This window comes from Oncorhynchus nerka, linkage group LG20 (assembly GCF_034236695.1).
Source record: "Oncorhynchus nerka isolate Pitt River linkage group LG20, Oner_Uvic_2.0, whole genome shotgun sequence".
Taxonomy (NCBI): Eukaryota; Metazoa; Chordata; class Actinopteri; order Salmoniformes; family Salmonidae; genus Oncorhynchus; species Oncorhynchus nerka.
Window position 1 is genome coordinate 38,435,296 of NC_088415.1, and position 21,468 is coordinate 38,456,763.

A 21,468-nucleotide genomic window follows, 5' to 3' on the forward strand; every position below is an offset into this window, starting at 1 on the left:
AAACCTCACTTTTCTTTGTGGTTGAATCTGTTTGAAATTCACTGCTCGACTGAGGGACCTTATAGATAATTGTATGTGTGGGGTACAGAGATGAGGTAGTAATTCAAAAATCATTTTAAACACTATTATTGCACAGAGTGAGTCCATGCAACCTATTATGTGACTTGTTCAGTACATTTTTACTCCTGAAATTATTTATGCTTCCCATAACATAGGGGTTGAATACTTATTGACTCAAGACATCTCAGCTATGAATTATTTATTAATTTGTAAAAACAGAATTCCACTATGACATTATGGGGCATTGTGTGGAGGGCAATGATTATTTTTTTTAATCTAAATTTAATCCATTTTAAAGAGGCTGTAACACAGGAAAATGTGGAAGAGGTCAAGGGGTGTGAATACTTTCTGAAGGACCTGTATTTTTAACTATTGTTAATGTTTGTGTCGCCCTAGGTGAGGAAGACCACTACACACAATGAAGTGTGTACCTGTCCTCGGCTCCACTCGTAGGCTTCAGGTGAGTAGCGAGTTCCACACAGCTCTATCTGGACAACCCTCTTGCAGTCCAGCAGGCCCTTCTACCCACAACGTCTGAAGGGGGTCCCGGGCCAATCTTGGGCATCCACATGGATGAGACCCACAGGGCCGTGTCTGACAAACACAGGACACAAATGTACTGTTTCACAGAAATAGATGCAGCCTAGTCCTGCATAACCAAAAAATGTGCTCATCAGAGATTCTCCATTGAAAGTGCTTTTTATTCCAGGACTAGGCTTAATCTTTGTCCAGGAAACCGGCCCTGAAAGTATTCTAGTTGTTCTGGCATATGAAAAATACAAGCTTACGACCACAATACTTATTTCTCAGCAAATGCTTGGAGAATACGGTATGCTACGATGTGATCACCACCTGTTTAAAAACAAAAGTAGCCTATACAGTTAAACATTACTACAAATGTATCTTGAGTGCTTCGTGTCAAAACATTATAACAGTAACCTTTGTCCTGCATCTGTCAGGAAGGTTCATTCGACATTTAGCCTAAATGTGTGACGAGGAGAAAGGCGGAGCAGGTGTTGTTTTGAGGCACATCTGAAAGGTAAACGGAACACTGCCGAACTGCAGTTAGTAGGCCTTTGCTATTAATGTCCAAAATCACTTTCCTCACATTGCATAGTGCAGAAAAGGGGGCTCCTCCTCACCAATAGTAAGGTGGATCAAGCCCGTGGCCAGGATTGTACGGTAGGCCTCATACACGTTGACGTCCCCAACATCAGCCACCGTCAGAGACTCATAGGGCACTGCCCGGGTGTCACTTTTGTAGGCCCTCAACATGGCAGACCCTGCTCTGATCTGACGATGGCTAAATCTGTAAAGGACCATGCATTGTCTTACTTTTGTGTAACAAGCCCCCAAAAAATTGTAATTGTGAGAGGTTAGCATGTCTTGGGGGTATGATATATGTGTCTAACTCTCACTCATTATTATTCATGATTCATTCAGAATTATCAGTAACCATGGTAGCATCCACATTTAATGTGAAAGTGTTTAGAAACATATTCTATTCTTATTTACAATAAAAGTGACTCCAAAATGGCACAATATGTTATTTACCATTCATTTCTATTGGGTACAAAATAATCTGAAACCACCAAAACAAACAGCAAATGCATCCAACAAGTTGTAGAGTCACAAGCTTGATGTAGTCATTGCGTGCTATGAATATGGGATCAAATACTAAACTTTTTACTACTTTAATACAAAAGTGAATTTGTCTCGTTACTTTTGCTCCCCTAAAATGGGGGTTCTATGTACAAAAAGTGCTGTAATTTCGAAACAGTTTACCTGATATGCATGAAAATACCCTCAAATTAAAGCTGACAGTCTTTAACCTTACAGTCATTGTATCATTTCAAAACCAAAGTGCTGGAGTACAGAGCTAAAACAACAAAAAATGTGTCACTGTCCCAATACTTTTGGAGCGCACTGTATTTGTTTCCTGAAAGCTCTACACACATGGGTGGAAATGGGAGAGAAGAGAGAAACTATTTTGACATTATTATTATTTTCCTTTTTCAGGTAAATTCAATGATTTTATATTGGTGGGTTCCCACAACTTCACAGAGTGACTTTTCTATTTCCACCACAATCTGAGGTCTTCCAGGTCCACGTTGGACATGAAGCACGTCTGTACTGTAGCTCTGCCTCTTCCAAGCTCCCACTGGGCCTGCAGCCTCTCAGGAGCACCATGGCAGACTGGCACAGCAGCCAATCAGCTAACGTCTTCATACCAGCGCTGTCCTGATTGGCCAGGGCCCGCCTTCCCCAGAGGCTGATATGCAGCATGTTGGCAGCCACTCTGGCACTGGGGCACTGCAGAGAAACAACGATATGAGCATAATATGAGTCTTGGATTCAGGGCATATCTCTGATACCTCTGATAATGTAATGGATTTGCATACTAAGCACCAAACCCTTATTTACTGAACGGAATACTGATTTCATCTTTAATACCTTGCATACCTTTCAATGAAGTAAAGGTTTGAAAATCCTAATTAGACTCCTACCTTATTGGGGTTCCATCGCATGAGCAGCCTGACCACTATTTAAAAAAAAAAGTTATTTATTTATCTAGGCAAGTCAGTTAAGAACTAATTCTTATTTTCAATGACAGCCTACTGGGGAACTGACTAGAGGCAGAACAACAGATTGTTACCATGTCAGCTCGGGGATTTGATCTAGCAACCTTTCAGTTACTGACCCAATGCTCTAACCACTAGGCTACCTGCCGCCCCGAGCTGCATGTCAGCACACTGGCAGGTAGGGCAGGGAGCTGCTTCTCCTGGAAACACCTGCTAGCCAGGCCCCCTGTTCCATAGAACAGGTTGGCCTGGCCAAATATCTCATAGGAAATGGCACTGACAGCACTGGCATCTGCCTTGCTGTAATTGATTACCACTCCCTGGCTTGGAACTGCAGTGGCCACCTTTGAAGAGAGCAAAGATGAAAAGATGTTCAGCAACTCTTGGTAGAACAATCGAAGTTTGCTTCAAAAATGGATAGATAGAAAGGGTTTATAGAAGGTATGGCTGAATCCATTTAGTCGACTGGTCGATAGGCTGTTGGTCGACTGAGATGTTTTTAGTCGAGCAGTCGCAAATATACAGTATGTTTTTATTTTATTTTTATGGCACACGGACACCTGTCTGATTCACGCCTGTCTCAGTGGACTAATCCATTGTGAAGGTCACGGGGATGGCACACCAGTATCACCAGTAGTACGTTTACAGTTCTAATCTACAATGTCTGTTTGGGTACTAGAGTTTCTGTTTATGGATTCAATATATTATTATTACAGTATTTTACCATTCTCATTGTCAGAGTGGACACAGTGTTTGCGGACCGTACAACCTAGGCTACGCTTGTGAGGAATGCGTTTTGGTTTATTTAATTCCATTTACGAGTTTTGTTTGTAGCGCTCCTGTCAATGTTGAGTAAGGAAGTACACCTAACTGGCCTGCACGCAAACGTAGGCCTGTAAATGTACCCATTTGGGGATCTGATTGAGAAATATGAAGTCATTTTTTTCTTCACCTCAAACAGCAGGTGGTTTTACATATATTGAGAATGACAACAGTTCCTCAACGTTTCTCTTTCGATAACTCCTCGCGTGAAATGGGGGGGGGGGGGGGATATCATGCTCTGATCCGGTGGAAAGGTAGTAAAGTAGGCCTACCTGATTACTTCTTATCATTTGCACAAATAGTTTACAGCTGTGTCTGCCTGGAGCTCACTGGCACAGGAAACTCGGGGGGCCAAGAATATTTTATACAATTTTGCAAGTTTGCTAGTGCCAGCTTCAGGCCGGACCAAGTTGTTAGTTGCTACAATGTTTCACGTTCCTTGCAGACATGACATGCATTTATACAATATTAATATTATATAATTTTTGTATTTTACCCCACAATTTCGATCTCGTCTCATCGGTGCAACTCCTCAACGCGCTCAGGAGGCAAAGGTCGAGTCATGCGTCCTCCGAAACATGGCCTGCCAAACCACGCCTCTTAACACCTGTCCTCTTAACACGGAAGCCACCTGGACCAATGTGTCGGAGGAAAACTGTACAACGGTGAACTGAAGTCAGCTTTTAGGCGCCCAGCCTGCCACAAGGAGTCGCTAGAACGCGATGGAACAAGGACATCCCGGCCGGCCAAACCCTTCTCTAACGCCGGACAACGCTGGGAAAATTGTGCGCCGCCAAACCGGTCTCTCGGTCACGGCCGTCTGTATCACAGCCTGCGATTGAACCCAGTTCTGTAGTGACGCCTTACGATGTAGTGCCTTAGACCGCTGCACCACTAGGGAGGTCCTCCTGGCTCCCTTTTGAGTCATTTGTTTGTCTTAATTATTTGATCACAGTGTTCTTAAAGCATAAGACAAGCTCAATAGCCTACATATAGTTGATTTTAATAAAACACATAGGGTGTGTCTGTATAAGGAAAACTGCACCTTTTAAAATTTCAACCAATCGATTGGTCAAAAGAACAGATGTATCTCGGTCGACCAAGATTTTATTTAGTAAGGGATAGCCCTAATAGAAGGGCTTGTTGTTTTGAATGTTCAGGTTGTGTTATTGTATTTCTCTGAGGATGATTACCTTAGGTGCCATCAGGCAGGAGTTGCCATATTTGTTCACCCATATAGAGTTGAAGGGCAGCTGTAGACTATAGTATTTCTGAGCCAAGCAGCAGCCACAGTCAGTGATAACCAGCTGGGGGCAACCATCTGCACAATAAAGATATTAAATAACAATATGATTACTCAATGTTGGTTGAAATGAGGAAGAGGTCCAGCAGCTGCAGCACCATCAGAGAGCCCTCTCTCCTGCTGGGCACGTTCACCTCCAGGCACTGACGCAGGGTGTACGGGTAACTATGGAAACAGGGGGAGGAGAGGTTAGATCAGTATACTCTGGGGTGGGTGAATATAGAGTTGGACGAATCTGGACATAATACATAATGGGCCGGTTTCCCGGACACAGATTAAGCCTAATCCTGGACTAAAAAAACAAATGCTTTTTAGTCCAAAAGTTGGCTTCATCTGAGGCTGGGAAACAGACCCCAAGAGATTGAGATAAAGCTGGAGGATGGATGGAGGAGAATGATCCTTACTTCTTCATGACCAGGAGCAGAGTACAGTTGTTGCCCAGGCTCTCAGGCTTGAGTCTGGCAGGACATCAGGGTACTCCTCCTGGGCACCGGGTAGAAGGGGTACGTCCGCTGTGAACGGCCGGTACACCCTGATCACATTGGGTTGGGCAGACACGTCCCCAAAATACCTGCAAAACTAACCAACAGCTGTTCAGTCAATAGAAATCAACTTGAAAGGCACTCTTGATTGCATGCCAAAACTCAGTTTTATGTTCAGTCAATCTTTCGAGACAATCTCAAAATATGTTGGGCTATTCTGTGTCTATTGAAAGTAAGTTGATGCTGTGAGTGATTGCTGTTACTAACCCGTTTAATGCAATCTGTTCCTCTTTTTCCTGTTGCCTGGTGAGAGGGCCTGCAGGGATCAGCTCCTGGGACATGGGTCTCAGAATAGCCTTGCTTGATGAACCAGCCTGCAGGGGAACAGGGAATACAATCGTATTACTATGCCAATTGCATGCTGAATATAGCCAGTATTCTACAGTAATATTTGAAAACCAAAAGTAACACACACTCCATGTACCCCAATAATCTGTCTTTACTTGTTGTAAGAACAGGCTATACAGAGTTTCCCCCATATTTCTTCTACCACTCCTTTTTTTTTAATCCATGAAGTTCATGATATCTGAATATGGCTGTGCAATTAAATAAACAAAAATGATTTTGACAATTGTATTATTATTTTAATGTACTACATGTCGTACTTCCTATTGGTAGTTCGGGAAATTGTAGATCGAACTTGTAGACAGTGACAATTTTAGCATGTAAATCTTGGTGGGGCAAAAAAAAAAGTGGGATGCATGCCATCAAAGCCACTACACAACACAACACTGAACAATACATTAATAGCACTATACCACTGCACACCTTGCTTTCAGCAGAGCCTTGTCTGACAGCGAAACAGTTAATTCAGCCTCATTTACTGCCTTTGAAAAAAACATAGTTGATATGGCTGACTTGCTTAAAGAAATGTGAAGAAATTTCTACTGACAATTGAGATGTACAAACTATGGCATAAAGGGACGACAAGCGGATAAGAGGCAATCCGCAATTTCGATTAAGACATTAATGAGCGAACTAGGACGAACGTAGTCAATGCAACTATTTGTTGACCATCTGATCATTTATCACTCCAGTGTTAATCTGCTAAATTGTCATTATTCGCCTAACTCCTTATGCCTTTTGCACACAATGTATATAGACTATTTTTTTCCTTATTTTTTCTACTGTGTTATTGACTTGTTTATTGTTTACTCCATGTGTAACTCTGTGTTGCTGTCTGTTCACACTGCTATGCTTTATTTTGGCCAGGTCGCACTTGTAATGAGAACTTGTCTCTGTGAATGGTTTGTCCTCTGACAAATCAACTGTAAATTTTGGTGTTCCTCAAGGTTCCGTTTTAGGACCACTATTGTTTTCACTATATATTTTACCTCTTGGGGATGTTATTCGAAAACATAATGTAAACTTTCACTGCTATGCGGATGACACACAGCTGTACATTTCAAAGAAACATGGTGAAGCCCCAAAATTGCCCTCGCTAGAAGCATGTGTTTCAGACATAAGGAAGTGGATGGCTGCAAACTTTCTACTATTAAACTCGGACAAAACAGAGATGCTTGTTCTAGGTCCCAAGAAACAAAGAGATCTTCTGTTGAATCTGACAATTAATCTTAATGGTTGTACAGTCGTCTCAAATAAAACTGTGAAGGACCTCGGCGTTACTCTGGACCCTGATCTCTCTTTTGAAGAACATATCAAGACCATTTCGAGGACAGCTTTTTTCCATCTATGTGACATTGCAAAAATCAGAAACTTTCTGTCCAAAAATGATGCAGAAAAATTCATCCATGCTTGTCACTTCTAGGTTAGACTACTGCAATGCTCTATTTTCCGGCTACCCGGATAAAGCACGAAATAAACTTCAGTTAGTGCTAAATACGGCTGCTAGAATCCTGACTAGAACCAAAAAATTTGATCATATTACTCCAGTACTAGCCTCTCTACACTGGCTTCCTGTCAAAGCAAGGGCTGATTTCAAGGTTTTACTGCTAACCTACAAAGCATTACATGGGCTTGCTCCTACCTATCTCTCTGATTTGGTCCTGCCGTACATACCTACACGTACGCTACGGTCACAAGACGCAGGCCTCCTAATTGTCCCTAGAATTTCTAAGCAAACAGCTGGAGGCAGGGCTTTCTCCTATAGAGCTCCATTTTTATGGAACGGTCTGCCTACCCACGTCAGAGACACAAACTCGGTCTCAACCTTTAAGTCTTTACTGAAGACTCATCTCTTCAGTGGGTCATATGATTGAGTGTAGTCTGGCCCAGGAGTGGGAAGGTGAACGGAAAGGCTCTGGAGCAACGAACCGCCCTTGCTGTCTCTGCCTGGCCGGTTCCCCTCTTTCCACTGGGATTCTCTGCCTCTAACCCTATTACAGGGGCTGAGTCACTGGCTTACTGGGGCTCTCTCATGCCGTCCCTGGAGGGGGTGCGTCACCTGAGTGGGTTGATTCACTGTTGTGGTCATTCTGTCTGGGTTGGCGCCCCCCCCCCTTGGGTTGTGCCGTGGCGGAGATCTTTGTGGGCTATACTCAGCCTTGTCTCAGGATGGTAAGTTGGTGGTTGAAGATATCCCTCTAGTGGTGTGGGGGCTGTGCTTTGGTAAAGTGGGTGGGGTTATATCCTTCCTGTTTGGCCCTGTCCTGGGGTGTCCTCGGATGGGGCCACAGTGTCTCCTGACCCCTCCTGTCTCAGCCTCCAGTATTTATGCTGCAGTAGTTTATGTGTCGGGGGGCTAGGGTCAGTTTGTTATATCTGGAGTACTTCTCCTGTCCTATTCGGTGTCCTGTGTGAATCTAAGTATGCGTTCTCTAATTCTCTCCTTCTCTCTTTCTTTCTCTCTCTCGGAGGACTTGAGCCCTAGGACCATGCCCCAGGACTACCTGACATGATGACTCCTTGCTGTCCCCAGTCCACCTGGCCATGCTGCTGTTCCAGTTTCAACTGACCTGAGCCCTAGGACCATGCCCCAGGACTACCTGACATGATGACTCCTTGCTGTCCCCAGTCCACCTGGCCATGCTGCTGCTCCAGTTTCAACTTCCACCTGACTGTGCTGCTGCTCCAGTTTCAACTGTTCTGCCTTATTATTATTCGACCATGCTGGTCATTTATGAACATTTGAACATCTTGGCCATGTTCTGTTATAATCTCCACCCGGCACAGCCAGAAGAGGACTGGCCACCCCACATAGCCTGGTTCCTCTCTAGGTTTCTTGCTAGGTTTTGGCCTTTCTAGGGAGTTTTTCCTAGCCACCGTGCTTCTACACCTGCATTGCTTGCTGTTTGGGGTTTTAGGCTGGGTTTCTGTACAGCACTTTGAGATATCAGCTGATGTACGAAGGGCTATATAAATACATTTGATTTGATTTGATTTGAACTTGTTCTCAACTAGCCTACCTGGTTAAATAAAGGTGAAAAAAAAAAACTATTTGTTCAGCACTTTTGAAATGTACGGCGACAGAATTCAGAACATGGGCGGTTCTTACAGTATTCTCCTTGTACACCAAGTCAGAACCATAGGATACATTTCTCAAAAACAGGCTATAGGCTACATGTGCACCACCAAGTCAGATCAGTGGGTGAAAATAGACCAAATTATTAGGGTGAGGCACATGGTCTACTAACAGCTTACATACACTTAGTATTACTTTCTCAGCTACAGTATACATATCTCCCTGGCATATTACATCATTTATGCAGCAGCATACAATACATTTTTGGACTCACCTTGAACAGGAGGGTGGCGCAGTGGTCCTTCGTGGGCAACCTCTGTCATCAAAATCTGGCATTTTCTGGATTTATGGTGCTTCAAGACAACTGGGAACTCGGGGGAAAAAAAGTTTGAATCATGATGATTTCAGTGATGTTCAGGTCGTAGCTTTAGATTGAGGCCCGAGTTCACAACTTACAATTCCAGAGTTGGATGAAAGTTCAAAATGTATTTTCCCAGTTGTAGCCCAGTTGTCTTGAAATCACTAGTCAGATTTTGCAGTTCCGAGTTAGCAGTTGTTTTGAGCGCTGCACAAATCATGCTTCATTGGCAACATATCCAACGTTGAATGTTTATAATTTTAAACTAGGAAAAAATACCCTTAATCTTAGACTTGGGACAATAGCCACAGCCACTCCACTGAATAGCAGGCTAATGATTACTTTGAAATGCTTGCAGTTAGCCACTGATTCCTTCCAAATCACTCATTGCTGAACTTGCGATTTCCAACTTGTTTTGTAATGTTTATGTCCAATGGCCGATGGGCCGAAAATGATCTTCTACGCCAAACAGTATCTAATAACGCCTTTCAGACAGCTGGAACAGATATGTTATGACTAGGCAATCTTTTTTATAGCTACAAGTTGATCTACAAGTTCTATCTACAATTTCTGAACTATCAAAAGGAAGTATGACATTTAGTATGACCTCAAATCTGCTAGTTAATCAACTTGCTGCCTAGCTAAGACTTAACTCCAGTGTTCGATCCATTGCAGTGATCTTACTACGGAGCTAGGCTATAACTAACTACAGCTATTTTTATTGTATATATTTGCTGCCTAAAGCCATGTTGTTGTTTACCTGGATTTCCTGGCATGTCACAGCACTAGTTTTGTCGTAGAATCAAACCCGCCCCAGACCAAAAGCACCACTTTATTTATTGGCAAACCGTTGCTCCCCAAACCTCCTGAATCCACCGGACTGCATCTGTGTATCACTCAACAACGTGTGGTAATATCGGTACCGAACTGGTAGGAAAGTTTGAGGCTGAACGGTGTGGACTGGTTGTCCTACACAAAGACACTCACCATGGAACTTTGCTGTTAGTAACCTAACTGGAAAACTGACCGTTCCAACTCCACCCCTCTGCTGATGGCATGTTTTACAGACATGCTTTACCAATAAAGCAAGTTTTATACTTTCTCCATCAGTCCTTGTCGTTCATAAGATCCACAAGGACAAATCGTTATGTAAACAAACTAGAACATACAGAGGCATCCTTGTTACAGTCACCGGACGTTATTTTGTTACTTGACCTGTTTTAGAATTAAAGAGACAATTGAAAGTGCGACAATTACAATTTTACCGGCGTCAGCAAATTATGCAAATAGGCCTAAAAACGATCGAAACTTTACTCAATTGTCCTAAAGCACTTTAATATTTTTGAGTAATATATCAAGTATTTTTAACATTGATACTTCAATCACTTCCAATCATACACATGCAAATAGTAATAGTGAGCTGTGTAGCCAAATATAATTTGATGTAATCTACTGTATTTCCAACACTTGTTAGAAAACACATTGAGGCATTTTCCTAATTTCTGAGACACAAGTCAATATCCACTGGCATTATCTAATACTAATAAATGGTCTAGTAGTCTTATTGGAAGTCTAACATTCATGTATGTGGCTAGGGGTTATTGACATTTCATGGACTTATGAATGATTCCTGTTTTTCATCTTGTCTTGTGAATACTATTATGACGCATTCTGTGTAGTGAACATGGTCTTTTTCTTCAGGTCTTCAGGTCCAAATGACACAGGAAGCAGCTCTCCTACAGTCATTTCCACATAAGACCCATCAGGCTTGGATAGGTACACGGACCACTGATCACCAAACTACAAGGGAAAAGTTAGTTGGATTACTTGAGGTTGTTCCATTATAGTTGGATGGCTTTGTGCTGTTCCATTAATTTTAAATCCACAGTAGATGTAGGTTTCCTGGATTAGACCTTGGATCCATTCTCAATGCAGTCTTTCCCATTCCCTTTCCATTTGACTTCAATTACTTTTTGACAGCACCCCTTTTGATTTTAACAAAACTTTTCATACATGTTTCCTCGTGGAAGAAGTGGTCAGAAAGTGACGTTTTGGTCCTGAATGCCAAAACATTCAGAAAATAAATGGGCTCAAAGTTGACCCATTTTGCATACCCCACCATACCATGAGACATCCATGTCTTCATCACTGGAAAAGACAAATGGTTGAGTTTGAAATCATTTAAAAGTTTACAAACAGCGTTGTCAAATTATTTTATAATTTCTTGACATTTTTTTAATTAGATTTTTTAATTTTTTAAATCAAAATGATAAAATAGTTTTACAACTCTGTTTGTAAGCTTTTAAATGAGATCAATCTCAAACGTTGATCTTTTCCAGTGGTGCTGAAGACATGGATGACTCATGGTATGGTGGGTGTGCAAAATAGGTGAACTTCTAGTACCTTCATCTCTTGAATGTTTCGACATTCAGCTCCAGAAAGTCACTTTCTGAGCACTTCTACAACGAGCAAATATCTATGGAATGTTTTGTTCAAATCAAAAGGGGGTGCTGTCAAAAAGTGATTGCATAAAATTGTTTTTTACCATGCGATCATTCACAGATCATTGACAAATCCAAGTTGTATAAATAATCGACTTACCTCTCGCATGAACTGTCTGCAACCTCCACATGGTGAGATGAACTGGTCTTCCAGGTCACTACAAAATCAATCATATCATCAGCCAACATTTGCCCGCAGTGGTGATTTTCAGTACTGTGTTGTTAACCAATATTTTATGTTGACAGTAATACAGTGTAGTAGTATTTAAACACTTCAGGGAGATCACCTCATAGGAGTAGAATGTTTTAACCATCTACACACTCTGACGGGCAGCAGAACCCAGTGAACTCAAACAAGTTCATGTAAAAGTGTTATGTAGTCTGATGAACTCAACGGGACGAAATATAACTGAATCAATAATTATTTTGGATCAACTGTTTTTTACTCGGAAACAAAGCAAAGTTCAGGAATACTGCACCTGGCAATGGCAATAGTCTTGAAACGTCTGTATCCCTCGGAAACAGCTTTTGCAATAGTTGTTCTCTCTGCACAGAGACCAAGGTTGTAGCTTGCATTTTCTACATTGCATCCTGTTAAGAAATAAGGAGGATGCTTTAGTTCATGTGTTCTGTGTTCGTAAGAGCTCCCGGAATGTCTGGAATGGTATCAAATCAAATACAGAACACGACTTCATCCTTAACAACACTATAAAAGTATTTGAATGAATCTCAATGATCATTCTTGATTCAGATATAACACTTAGAGGGTTAAATGTGATGCTGCTGAGGGCAGTCTGACTGTCATATATTGTTATTGACTTTTCATATTGTAGGACCTGCACTAAACAGGAATGTAAAATCATCAGGAATGTAGATATTCTGTATATTTGTACATCTCTGGACTAGTCGTACAGGCATATATATATATTTTTTTACGTTGACATTTTAGTCATTTAGCAGACGCTCTTGACTAGGAGCAGTTAGGGTTAAGTGCTTTGCTCAAGGGCACATAGACAGATTTTCACCTTTCGACCTTTCGGTTACAGGCCCGTTGCTGTTAACCGCTAGGCTACCTGCCTCACCTGACCCACCCCTCTCTGACAGGATTAACCATAAACAATCTAAATGCTAATGTGAACAGAAAACTATATGACAAGTTAGTCTCGACCAGGCCATTGTTATATCATTCAAAGCAAAACAGGATAAAAAAAACAGTATTAAAACAAGGTTTAGACCTACTTAAAACATATTTTTTTGGAATAGATTAGAATAATTAGTTCTGTAGAAAGCCTTCAGTGCAAAATATACACGAGGAGGGATTCTTACTTTTAAGTAAAGAGAATAAAGTCTGTGTCCACAGTGGACAAGATGTTTGATTTACCAAGCCTTTACTCTACTGAGGACTTGCATTACAATCACTTAACATTGCAGTGCCAATGAATGCAACAAATGTAACATTGCCTTGGTCTTAACAACCAATGTCATAGTATCAATACTAATAATTACTAAGTGCACAGTGAAATCAAAACATTGGCACCACTGACCAACCTGCACAATAGTCAACATTGTGAGAAATGAATCTAATGAAACACCTAAATACTTTTTGGGGGTCAAAAAGTAGGAACGTCTAAACAATCTAAACGCTAATGTGTCAAAAAATATTTTTAAAAATGAAACAGAAAACTATACAACAAGTTAGTCTCGACCAGGCCAAACATTAAAAAGAAAAATATTCTGTCTGTGCAGTAGTTCAACAGGCACAGGAGTTTTTGATCGCAAACATGTTTTACCAATATTGAATCAGGAAAATGCTGTTTGTATCCACTGATGGTGGCCAGACCAGCCACTCTGACAACAAGAAACTTATTATTCTCCTTTTAGTAATTCCATTCCTATACAGAAGGTACATCTTCTAATTCATTGTTGATAACAATGATATAAGCAGTCATGACTGCGCTGTTGGGCTTTATTCAAGCAATCTGAAGAGTTAAACCGTTAAATCTGAAAAGTTAAATACACAACATACTGTACCAAATAAATCAATGGAACCATTTTATCAGCCCCCAACCCATGTATTATTATTATTATTATATTATTTGTAAGCCCCTCACCTGTGAAAACGGTTCCATCATGTGCCAACAGGGCTGCCCCCACCCGGAACTTGCTGTAGGGACAGTAGGCAAACTCTTTGGCCCCCTGGGACTGGTAAATAAGAGGTTTAATCCAATCCTCATTCTCTTCTTCACTCGAGTGATTGCTGGCTTCTGTGTCTGCTTCGTCCACCCTGAGCTCATTGATCCTGAGGTCTGTCATAACAACACTTTCTTTGTCAGTGTCTGTGTTGTATCTGTGTCCGTGTGAGAGTGTGTTGAGAGAGAGAGTTAAGAGGTAGAAATAGAGAGTGGATTGATTGACAGCTGTAGATATAAAAGCAGGTTTTTAAGAGCCACATGAAGTGGTGCTGTGTGTTTGGAGCCTACGATATCTGTAAAGACATAGTTTCAAATCAAATCAAACCTTATTTGCCACATGCGCCGAATACAACAAGTGTAGACTTTGTACAACAAGTGTAGTGCTTACTTACAAGCCCTTAACCAACAGTGCAGTTCAAGAAGAAAATATTTACCAAGTAGTGTCACGCATAGGTGTAATAGGTGGCAGGGAAGTCAGGCGCAGGAGAGTCAAAATGGAGTTTAAATATGGAGTCTTTTAATAAAGTTCCACGAGTATGCTCCATAACAATATATGTACAAACAAACAAAAAACATGGGTACGAAAACCCGCCGCGCACCTATACAAACAAGCACACTACACAGACAACAAATCAATCTCTGACAAAGACATGAGGGGAAACAGAGGGTTAAATACACAACAGGTAATGAATGGGATTGAAAACAGGTGTGTGGGAAGACAAGACAAAACCAATGGAAAATGAAAAAAGGATCAATGATGGCTAGAAGACCGGTGACGTCGAACGCCGAGCACCGCCCGAACAAGGAGAGGCAACGACTTCGGCAGAAGTCGTGACAAGTAGGCTAAAATAAAAAGTAATAATAAAAAGTAACACAATAAGAATAACAATAACGAGGCTATATACAGGGGGCACCGGTACCAAGTCAGTGTGCAGGGGTAGAGTCTCATGGCTTGGGGGTAGAAGCTGTTGAGGAGCCTTTTGGTCCTAGACTTGGCGCTCGGGTACTGCTTGCCATGCGGTAGCAGAGAAAACAGTCTATAACTTGGGTGACTGGGGTCTGACAATTTTATGGGCTTTCCTCTGACACGCCTATTATATAGGTCCTGGATGGCAGGAAGCTTGGCCCCAGTGATATATTGGGTACTACCCTCTGTAGCCCCTTACGGTCAGATGCTGAGCAGTTGCCATACCAGGCGGTGATGCAACTGGTCAGGATGCTCTCGATGGTGCAGCTGTAGAACCTTTTGAGGATCTGGGGGCCCATGCAAAATCTTTTCAGTCTCCTGAGGGGGATTTTTTTTCTTCCCGTGCCCTCTTCATGACTGTCTTGGTATGTTTGGACCATGATAGTTCGTTGGTGATGTGGACACCAAGGAACTTGAAACTTTCGACCTGCTCCATTAAAGCCCTGTCGATGTTAACGGGGGCCTGTTCGGCCTGCCTTTTCCTGTAGTCCACGATCAGCTCCTTTGTCTTGCTCACATTGAGGGAGAGGTTGTTGTCCTGGCACCACACTGCCAGTTCTCTGACCTCCTCCCTATAGGCCGTCTCATCGTTGTCGGTGATCAGGCCTACCACTGTTGTGTAGTCAGCCAACTTAATGGTGTTGGAGTCGTGTTTGGCCACGCAGTCGTGGGTGAACAGGGAATACAGGAGGGGACTAATTACACACCCTGAGGGGCCCCAGTGTTAAGGATCAGCGTGGCAGACATATTGTTGCCTACTCTTACCACCTGGGGGCGGCCCATCAGGAAATCCAGGATCCAGTTGCAGAGAGAGGTGTTTAGTCCCAGAGTCCTTATCTTAGTGATGAGCTTCGTGGGCACTATGGTGTTGAACGCTGAGCTGTAGTCGATGAACGGAATTCTCACATACAGTAGGTGTTCCTTTTGTCCAGGTGAGAAAGGGCGGTGTGGAGTGCGATTGAGATTGCATCATCTGTGGATCTATTGGGGCGTTATGCGAATTGGAGTGGGCCTAGGGTTTCCGGGAGGATGCTGTTGATGTGAGCCATGACCAGCCTTTCAAAGCACTTCATGGCCACCGACGTGAGTGCCACGGGTGGTAATTATTTAGGCAGGTTACCTTTGCTTCTTTGGGCAAAGGGACTGTGGTTGTCTGCTTGAAACAAGTAGGTATTACAGACTCAGTCAGGGAGAGGTTGAAAATGTCAGTGAAGACACTTGACAGTTGGTCCGTGCATGCTTTGAGGACACATCTTGGTAATCCGTCTGGCCCAGCGGCTTTGTGAATGTTGACCTGTTTAAAGGTTTTGTTCACAACAGCTACCGAGAGCGTTATCACAGAGTCATCCAGAACAGCTGGTGCTCTCGTGCATGCTTCAGTGTTGCTTGCCTCGAAGCAGGCATAAAAAATGCATTTTGCTCGTCTGGTAGGCTCGCGTCACTGGGAAGCTCGCGTCTGGGTTTCCCTTTGTAGTCCGTAATAGTTTTCAAGCCCTGCCACATCCGACGAGCGTCAGAGCCGGTGTTGTAGGATTCAACCTTAATCCTGTATTGACGCTTTGCTTGTTTGATAGTTTGTCTGAGGGCATAGCATGATTTATTTTAAGCGTCCGGATTAGTCTCCCGCTCCTTGAAAGCGGCAGCTCTAGCCTAAAGCTCGATGCGGATGTTGCCTGTAATCCATGGCTTCTGGTTGGGATATGTACATACAGTTACTGTGGGGACGACGTCATCGATGCACTTATTGATGAAGCCGTTGACTGAGGTGATGTATTCCTCAATGCCATTGGATGAATCCCAGGAACATATTCCAGTCTGTGCTAGAAAAAGAGTCCTGTAGTGTAGCATCCGTGTCATGACCACTTCCGTATTGAGCGAGCCACTGGTACTTCCTGCTTTAGTTTTTGCTTGTAAGCAAGAATCATTGTCCAAAGCTGTTCATCAGAAATTAATAATAAAATGAAGAAGTTGTGGTTTGGCATGGGGCTGTTCCACACAGAGTTACATGAGATATTTGTGTTATCCCATACTATTGCTTCTGTGTTTGCCCTCTACTCAGAGCCAGGACCATATATTTAGAGTGTTGGACCAACTTTTAAACATTCAGTTACATAGCAATATAGAAATATTTCCCATGTAATGTTAATGGGGTGCTAACATGATTGCCATAGAATGTTTGTAGCATCATGTAAATTAATATAATGCAGAAACCTCAATGGCCCAGCTCTCTATAAATACATGACTCTGCTCAGAGTCACAGCCACTGCTCTTGTTCATATGGTTTCAAACTGTGGCAAGCAGGGGTGGAATAGGACTCATTTAGGAACCCCTCTCATCCCTGTGTGAGGCATCTTTCTGGGACGTTGGTCTTGATTCAGTTGATGGGGTTGTCATTGTTTCTCACTTTAGTGTAGACTCCTGGGAAGTAAGGGTTGGCACGCTGACTTCCCATGAGACAATGCCTTCTAAGTTTCCATTGCAGATAAGGAGTCTGCCCGAGTCACTCTTGTGGAGGAAATTAATTAATTACATTCTATGCAGTTTAATTAGACATACTATGCTGTTTTTACGTAGAGAATTGTCCATTGTTTAACAGTATAGTTTTTATTTATTACACTATATTCTCATTGTAGAATAATAGTGAAGACATCAAAACTATGAAATAACACATGGAATCATGTAGTAATCAAAAAAGTGTTAAACAAATCACAATATATTTCACTTGTGAGGTTCTTCAAAGTAGCCACTCTTTGCCTTGATGACAGCTTTGCATACTCTTGGCATTCTCCCAAACAGCTTCATGAGGTAGTCACCTTGGAATGCATTTCAATTAAAAGGTGTTAAAAGTTCATTTGTGGAATTTATTTCCTTCTTAATGCATTTGAGTAAATCAGTTGTGTTGTGACAGGTTAGGGCTGGTTTTCAGAAAATAGGCCTATTTGGTAAAATACCAAGTCCATATTATGGCAAGAACAGCTCAAATATGCAAGGAGAAATAACAGTCCGCCATTACTTTGAGACGTGAAGGTCAGTCATTCTAGAAAATGTCAAGGACTTTGAAAGTTTCTTCAAGTGTAGTCGCAAAAATCGTCAAGCGCTATGATGAAACTGGCTCTCACGAGGACTGCCACAGGAAAGGAAGACCCAGAGTTACCTCTGCTGCAGAGGATAAGTTCATTAGAGTTACTGCACCTCAGATTGCAGCCCAAATAAATGCTTCACAGAGTTCAATAACAGACATATCTCAACATCAGCTGTTCCGAGGAGAATCAGGCCTTCATTGTCGAATTGCTGCAAAGAAACCACTACTAAAGAAAACCAATTAGAAGAAAAGAGTTGATTGGGCCAAGAAACACGAGCAATGGACAGTGGAAATCTGTCCTTTGGAAATCTGTCCTTTGGTCTGATGAGTCCAAATTTGAGATTTTTGCTTCCAACCACCGTGTCTTTGTGAGACGCAGAGTAGGTGAACAGATGATCTCCACATGTGTGGTTCCCACCGTGAAGCATGGAGGAGGAGGAGGTGTGATGGTGTCGGTGTGCTTTGCTGGTGACACTGTCAGTGATTTATTTAGAATTCAAGGCACACTTAACCAGCATGGCTACCACAGCATTCTGCACATGCCATCTGGTTTGTGCTTAGTGGGACTATCATTTGTTTTTCAACAGGACAATGACCCAAAATGCACCTCCAGGCTTTGTAAGGTTTATTTGACCAAGAAAGAGCGTGATGGAGTGCTGCATCAGATGACCAGACCTCCACAATCACCAGACCTCAAACCAATTGAAATGGTTTGGGATGAGTTGGACTGATGAGTGAATGAAAAGCAGCCAACAAGTGCCCAGCATATGTGGGAACTCCTTCAAGACTGTGGAAAAGCATTCCTCATGCAAAGCTGTCATCAAGGTAAAGGGTGGCTACTTTGAAGAATCTAAAATATATTTTGATTTGTTTAACACTTTTTTATTTACTACATGATTCCATATGTGTTATTTCATCATTGTGATGTCTTCACTATTATTATACAATGTAGAAAATAGTAAAAATAAAGAAAAACCCTTGAATTAGTCGGTGTGTCCAAACTTTTGACTGGTACTGCATGTTCATATTTTTTGCTGATGCAGGCTTGTCTTCTGTGACTTAGTCATAAGTCTGGGTGTACAGATAAGCGCCGTTTGGGTGTGTGGCATCCTGTTTCCACAATCTACAGGAATTTAGCTGTGTGGAAACATGCGGGAATTGTTGATCTTGTTGAAATTGTTGAAATACTCCATTTTTGCAAATCTTATAATAAAGTTGTTGTTTGAAAGAATCTGCAGTCTCTCTTCCTATAGAATTTCTACCATACCCTGTAGAACAATAACACAAAAGACACAATAGTGAACAAAAGCTCTGGTCCTTTTGTTAGTGCTACAAAGGAACTCTTAGTAACTTCTGACCAACTCCCTCCGCTCAAACTCGAGCCAAGAACTGACCCTCTCCATCCGCAAAGGACGCAGCATTCAAAGACTTGGCCTCTATTGGTTGACCTGACATGTCATGATTGTTTGTTTGTTTTTTGCTTATAAAGCGCTTTGAGATGTCTATTCTAAAAAGCGCTATAGAAGTTTAATATATTCATATGATTATTTTATTATTAAGAGATCATAGCATACATATCCTATGACCTGGAGACCAGTATCTGATTTCCCTTGTCTGAACACACATTTCCCTAATCCAAACGGTAAATATCCCCATTGGCTCTGGCCCAGTTTTCAAGGGCCACACCCTATTATTCACACCAGTTTATACCTAGGCTCTTGTGACAGATGTTAAGGATTTGGTTCTGGGTGCCGAGATTAGGCTTTACCTGACAGGAGTCATTGCCACCAAAGTGGGTCCTACCGCACATCATGTTGTCTGTGGTCCTCCAGTAGCAGCAGCAGTAGCAGTAGTAGCAATAGCAGCAGTAGTAGTGGCAGTAAGGTCTACACATCCGCAGCACAGGGGACAGGTAGTAGCTGTAGATACGGGGTGACTCCCCAGTCGCTCACCGTACAGGTGGTGTATCCTTGGAGACCAGGGGTGTTGTCTTCTGGCAGTGCGGCAGGCTGAACTTAGGCATTGAGCTGGGCTCGCTCACTGAGCTAGAACACACACAACCATAGCAAAGGCGCACAATCAGATGCTGACCAATCAGAAGCAGGGATCAACAGGGACGGAGTGAAGTTATGTGTTTTAGTGTCTAGGCTGCAGTAGCATCTGAAGATGCGCAGTGAGCAGACTAACTGAAATATAAAGTACAAACAACCGTAACACCATTGATAGGTTCCGATATCTACACTAGGATACCACTTGCTCAATCTTCATTGTAAGTGGTATGCCTGTGTGGGTATTGAAACGACTAGCTCATGGTGGTGAAACGTTCAAATAAAGTCTCTTACCTTGACGAGTATGATGTTGTTGCGGCTGTAGTGATAGAAAAACAAAACACTTTCATTTCAATTTAGGACCAATAGAATTGTCCAAAACCCGTTCGAGATAAGATGAATCCACCCAAATATGCTATTGTGTACACTGTACACCGATATCCATCCCTCTCCCATAATTGTAGTCAGTACTCACGGCTTCCAGCAGTGGGCAGCCGACACACACCTACTTGGGCCCGGATGAGTGTGGCTCCACGGTAGTGGTCCCTGTTACGCCTGGTACTTGATAGAGTATGGCTGGACCTCCTGGTCTCTGATTATTCTCTTTGTAAGTGTCTCTGTGGATTAGAATGAGAGGACAGTTATTCATCTAAATGAGTCAACTGGTTTACACAGATTCCTACACGGGCGTACGTTAAAAACCAATATGGATACACTAATTGAACAGAAGGCTGAAAAAGGAATACACGAGGCCTGATTGATGATTCTGTTCAAGGTTCTGTGGCTCTCATTAGAAAAACGATGTAAATTATGAAACCGGTGTAAACTGTATGCATTAATTACACAAAATCACTAACCAGCTGGATATTGGCAGAAACTGTACTTTAAATTGTCATACTATTATAATGTACAAACATCATGTTTTTCACCGACACCGTACCTTATGCTGTGTATATAAAACGGAGTATACAAAACATTAGGATCAGCTTTATTGAGTTGCACCCCTATTTGCCCTCAGAACAGCCTCAATTCATCGGGGCATGGACAAGGTGTCGAAAGTGTACCACAGTGAGGTTGGCTCATGTCGACTCCAATGCTTCCCACAGTTGTTTCAAATTGGGTGGTGGACCATTCTTGATACACACTGGAAATGTTGAGTATGAAACCTAGCAGCGTTGCAGTTCTTGACTCACTCAAAATGGTGCGCCCGGCACCTACTACCATACTCTGTTCAAATGCACTTAAATATTTTGTCTTGCCCATTTACCCTCTGAATGGTACACCAACACAATCCATGTCTCAATTGTCTCAAGGCTTAAAGGGATACTTTGGGATTTTGACAATGAAGCCCTTTATCTATGTACTTCCCCAGAGTCAGATGAACTCGTGAATACCATTTTTATGTCTCTGTGTGCAGTTTGAAGGAAGTTGCTAACCAGCGTTAGCGCAATGACTGTAGGTCTATGGGTATCTGCTTTGTGCTAATGCTAGTTAGCATTGGCTCACAAAACTATCTCAAACCTCCTTCATACTGGACCCCTGAGACATAACAATGGTATCCAAGAGTTCATCTGACGCCGGAGAAGTAGA

At 42.3% G+C, this 21,468-nt stretch overlaps 1 protein-coding gene and 3 pseudogenes across 1 annotated transcript; all 4 read right to left on the minus strand.

Moving 5' to 3' along the window:
* Window positions 1-244: 244 nt before the first annotated feature.
* LOC115102461 (serine/threonine-protein kinase PINK1, mitochondrial-like) lies at window positions 245-2,606 on the minus strand (annotated as a pseudogene).
* Window positions 2,281-9,842, minus strand: LOC115102459 (serine/threonine-protein kinase PINK1, mitochondrial-like; annotated as a pseudogene).
* Window positions 9,843-9,904: 62 nt separating this feature from the next.
* Window positions 9,905-14,161, minus strand: LOC115102460 (cytidine deaminase). The gene is made up of 5 exons (XM_029622431.2): window positions 14,107-14,161; window positions 13,701-13,936; window positions 12,069-12,180; window positions 11,690-11,747; window positions 9,905-10,888 (listed from the first exon to the last, which is right to left on the minus strand). The coding sequence occupies exons 1-5, from the start codon at window positions 14,118-14,120 to the stop codon at window positions 10,748-10,750; spliced, it is 561 nt and encodes a 186-aa protein (XP_029478291.1). The 5' UTR covers window positions 14,121-14,161; the 3' UTR covers window positions 9,905-10,747.
* On the minus strand, window positions 13,810-20,961 carry LOC135563096 (anionic trypsin-2-like; annotated as a pseudogene).
* Between the last annotated feature and the right edge of the window lie 507 nt (window positions 20,962-21,468).

What these genes read in the sequence shown, in the direction of transcription:
- LOC115102460 (XM_029622431.2), bottom strand. An exon ending in AAGACTATTGCCATTGCCAG is followed by an intron (nt 11,748 to 12,068) that starts GTGCAGTATTCC and finishes TTGATTTTGTAG; the next exon opens with TGACCTGGAAGACCAGTTCA. An exon ending in GCAGACAGTTCATGCGAGAG is followed by an intron (nt 10,889 to 11,689) that starts GTAAGTCGATTA and finishes TTTCCCTTGTAG; the next exon opens with TTTGGTGATCAGTGGTCCGT.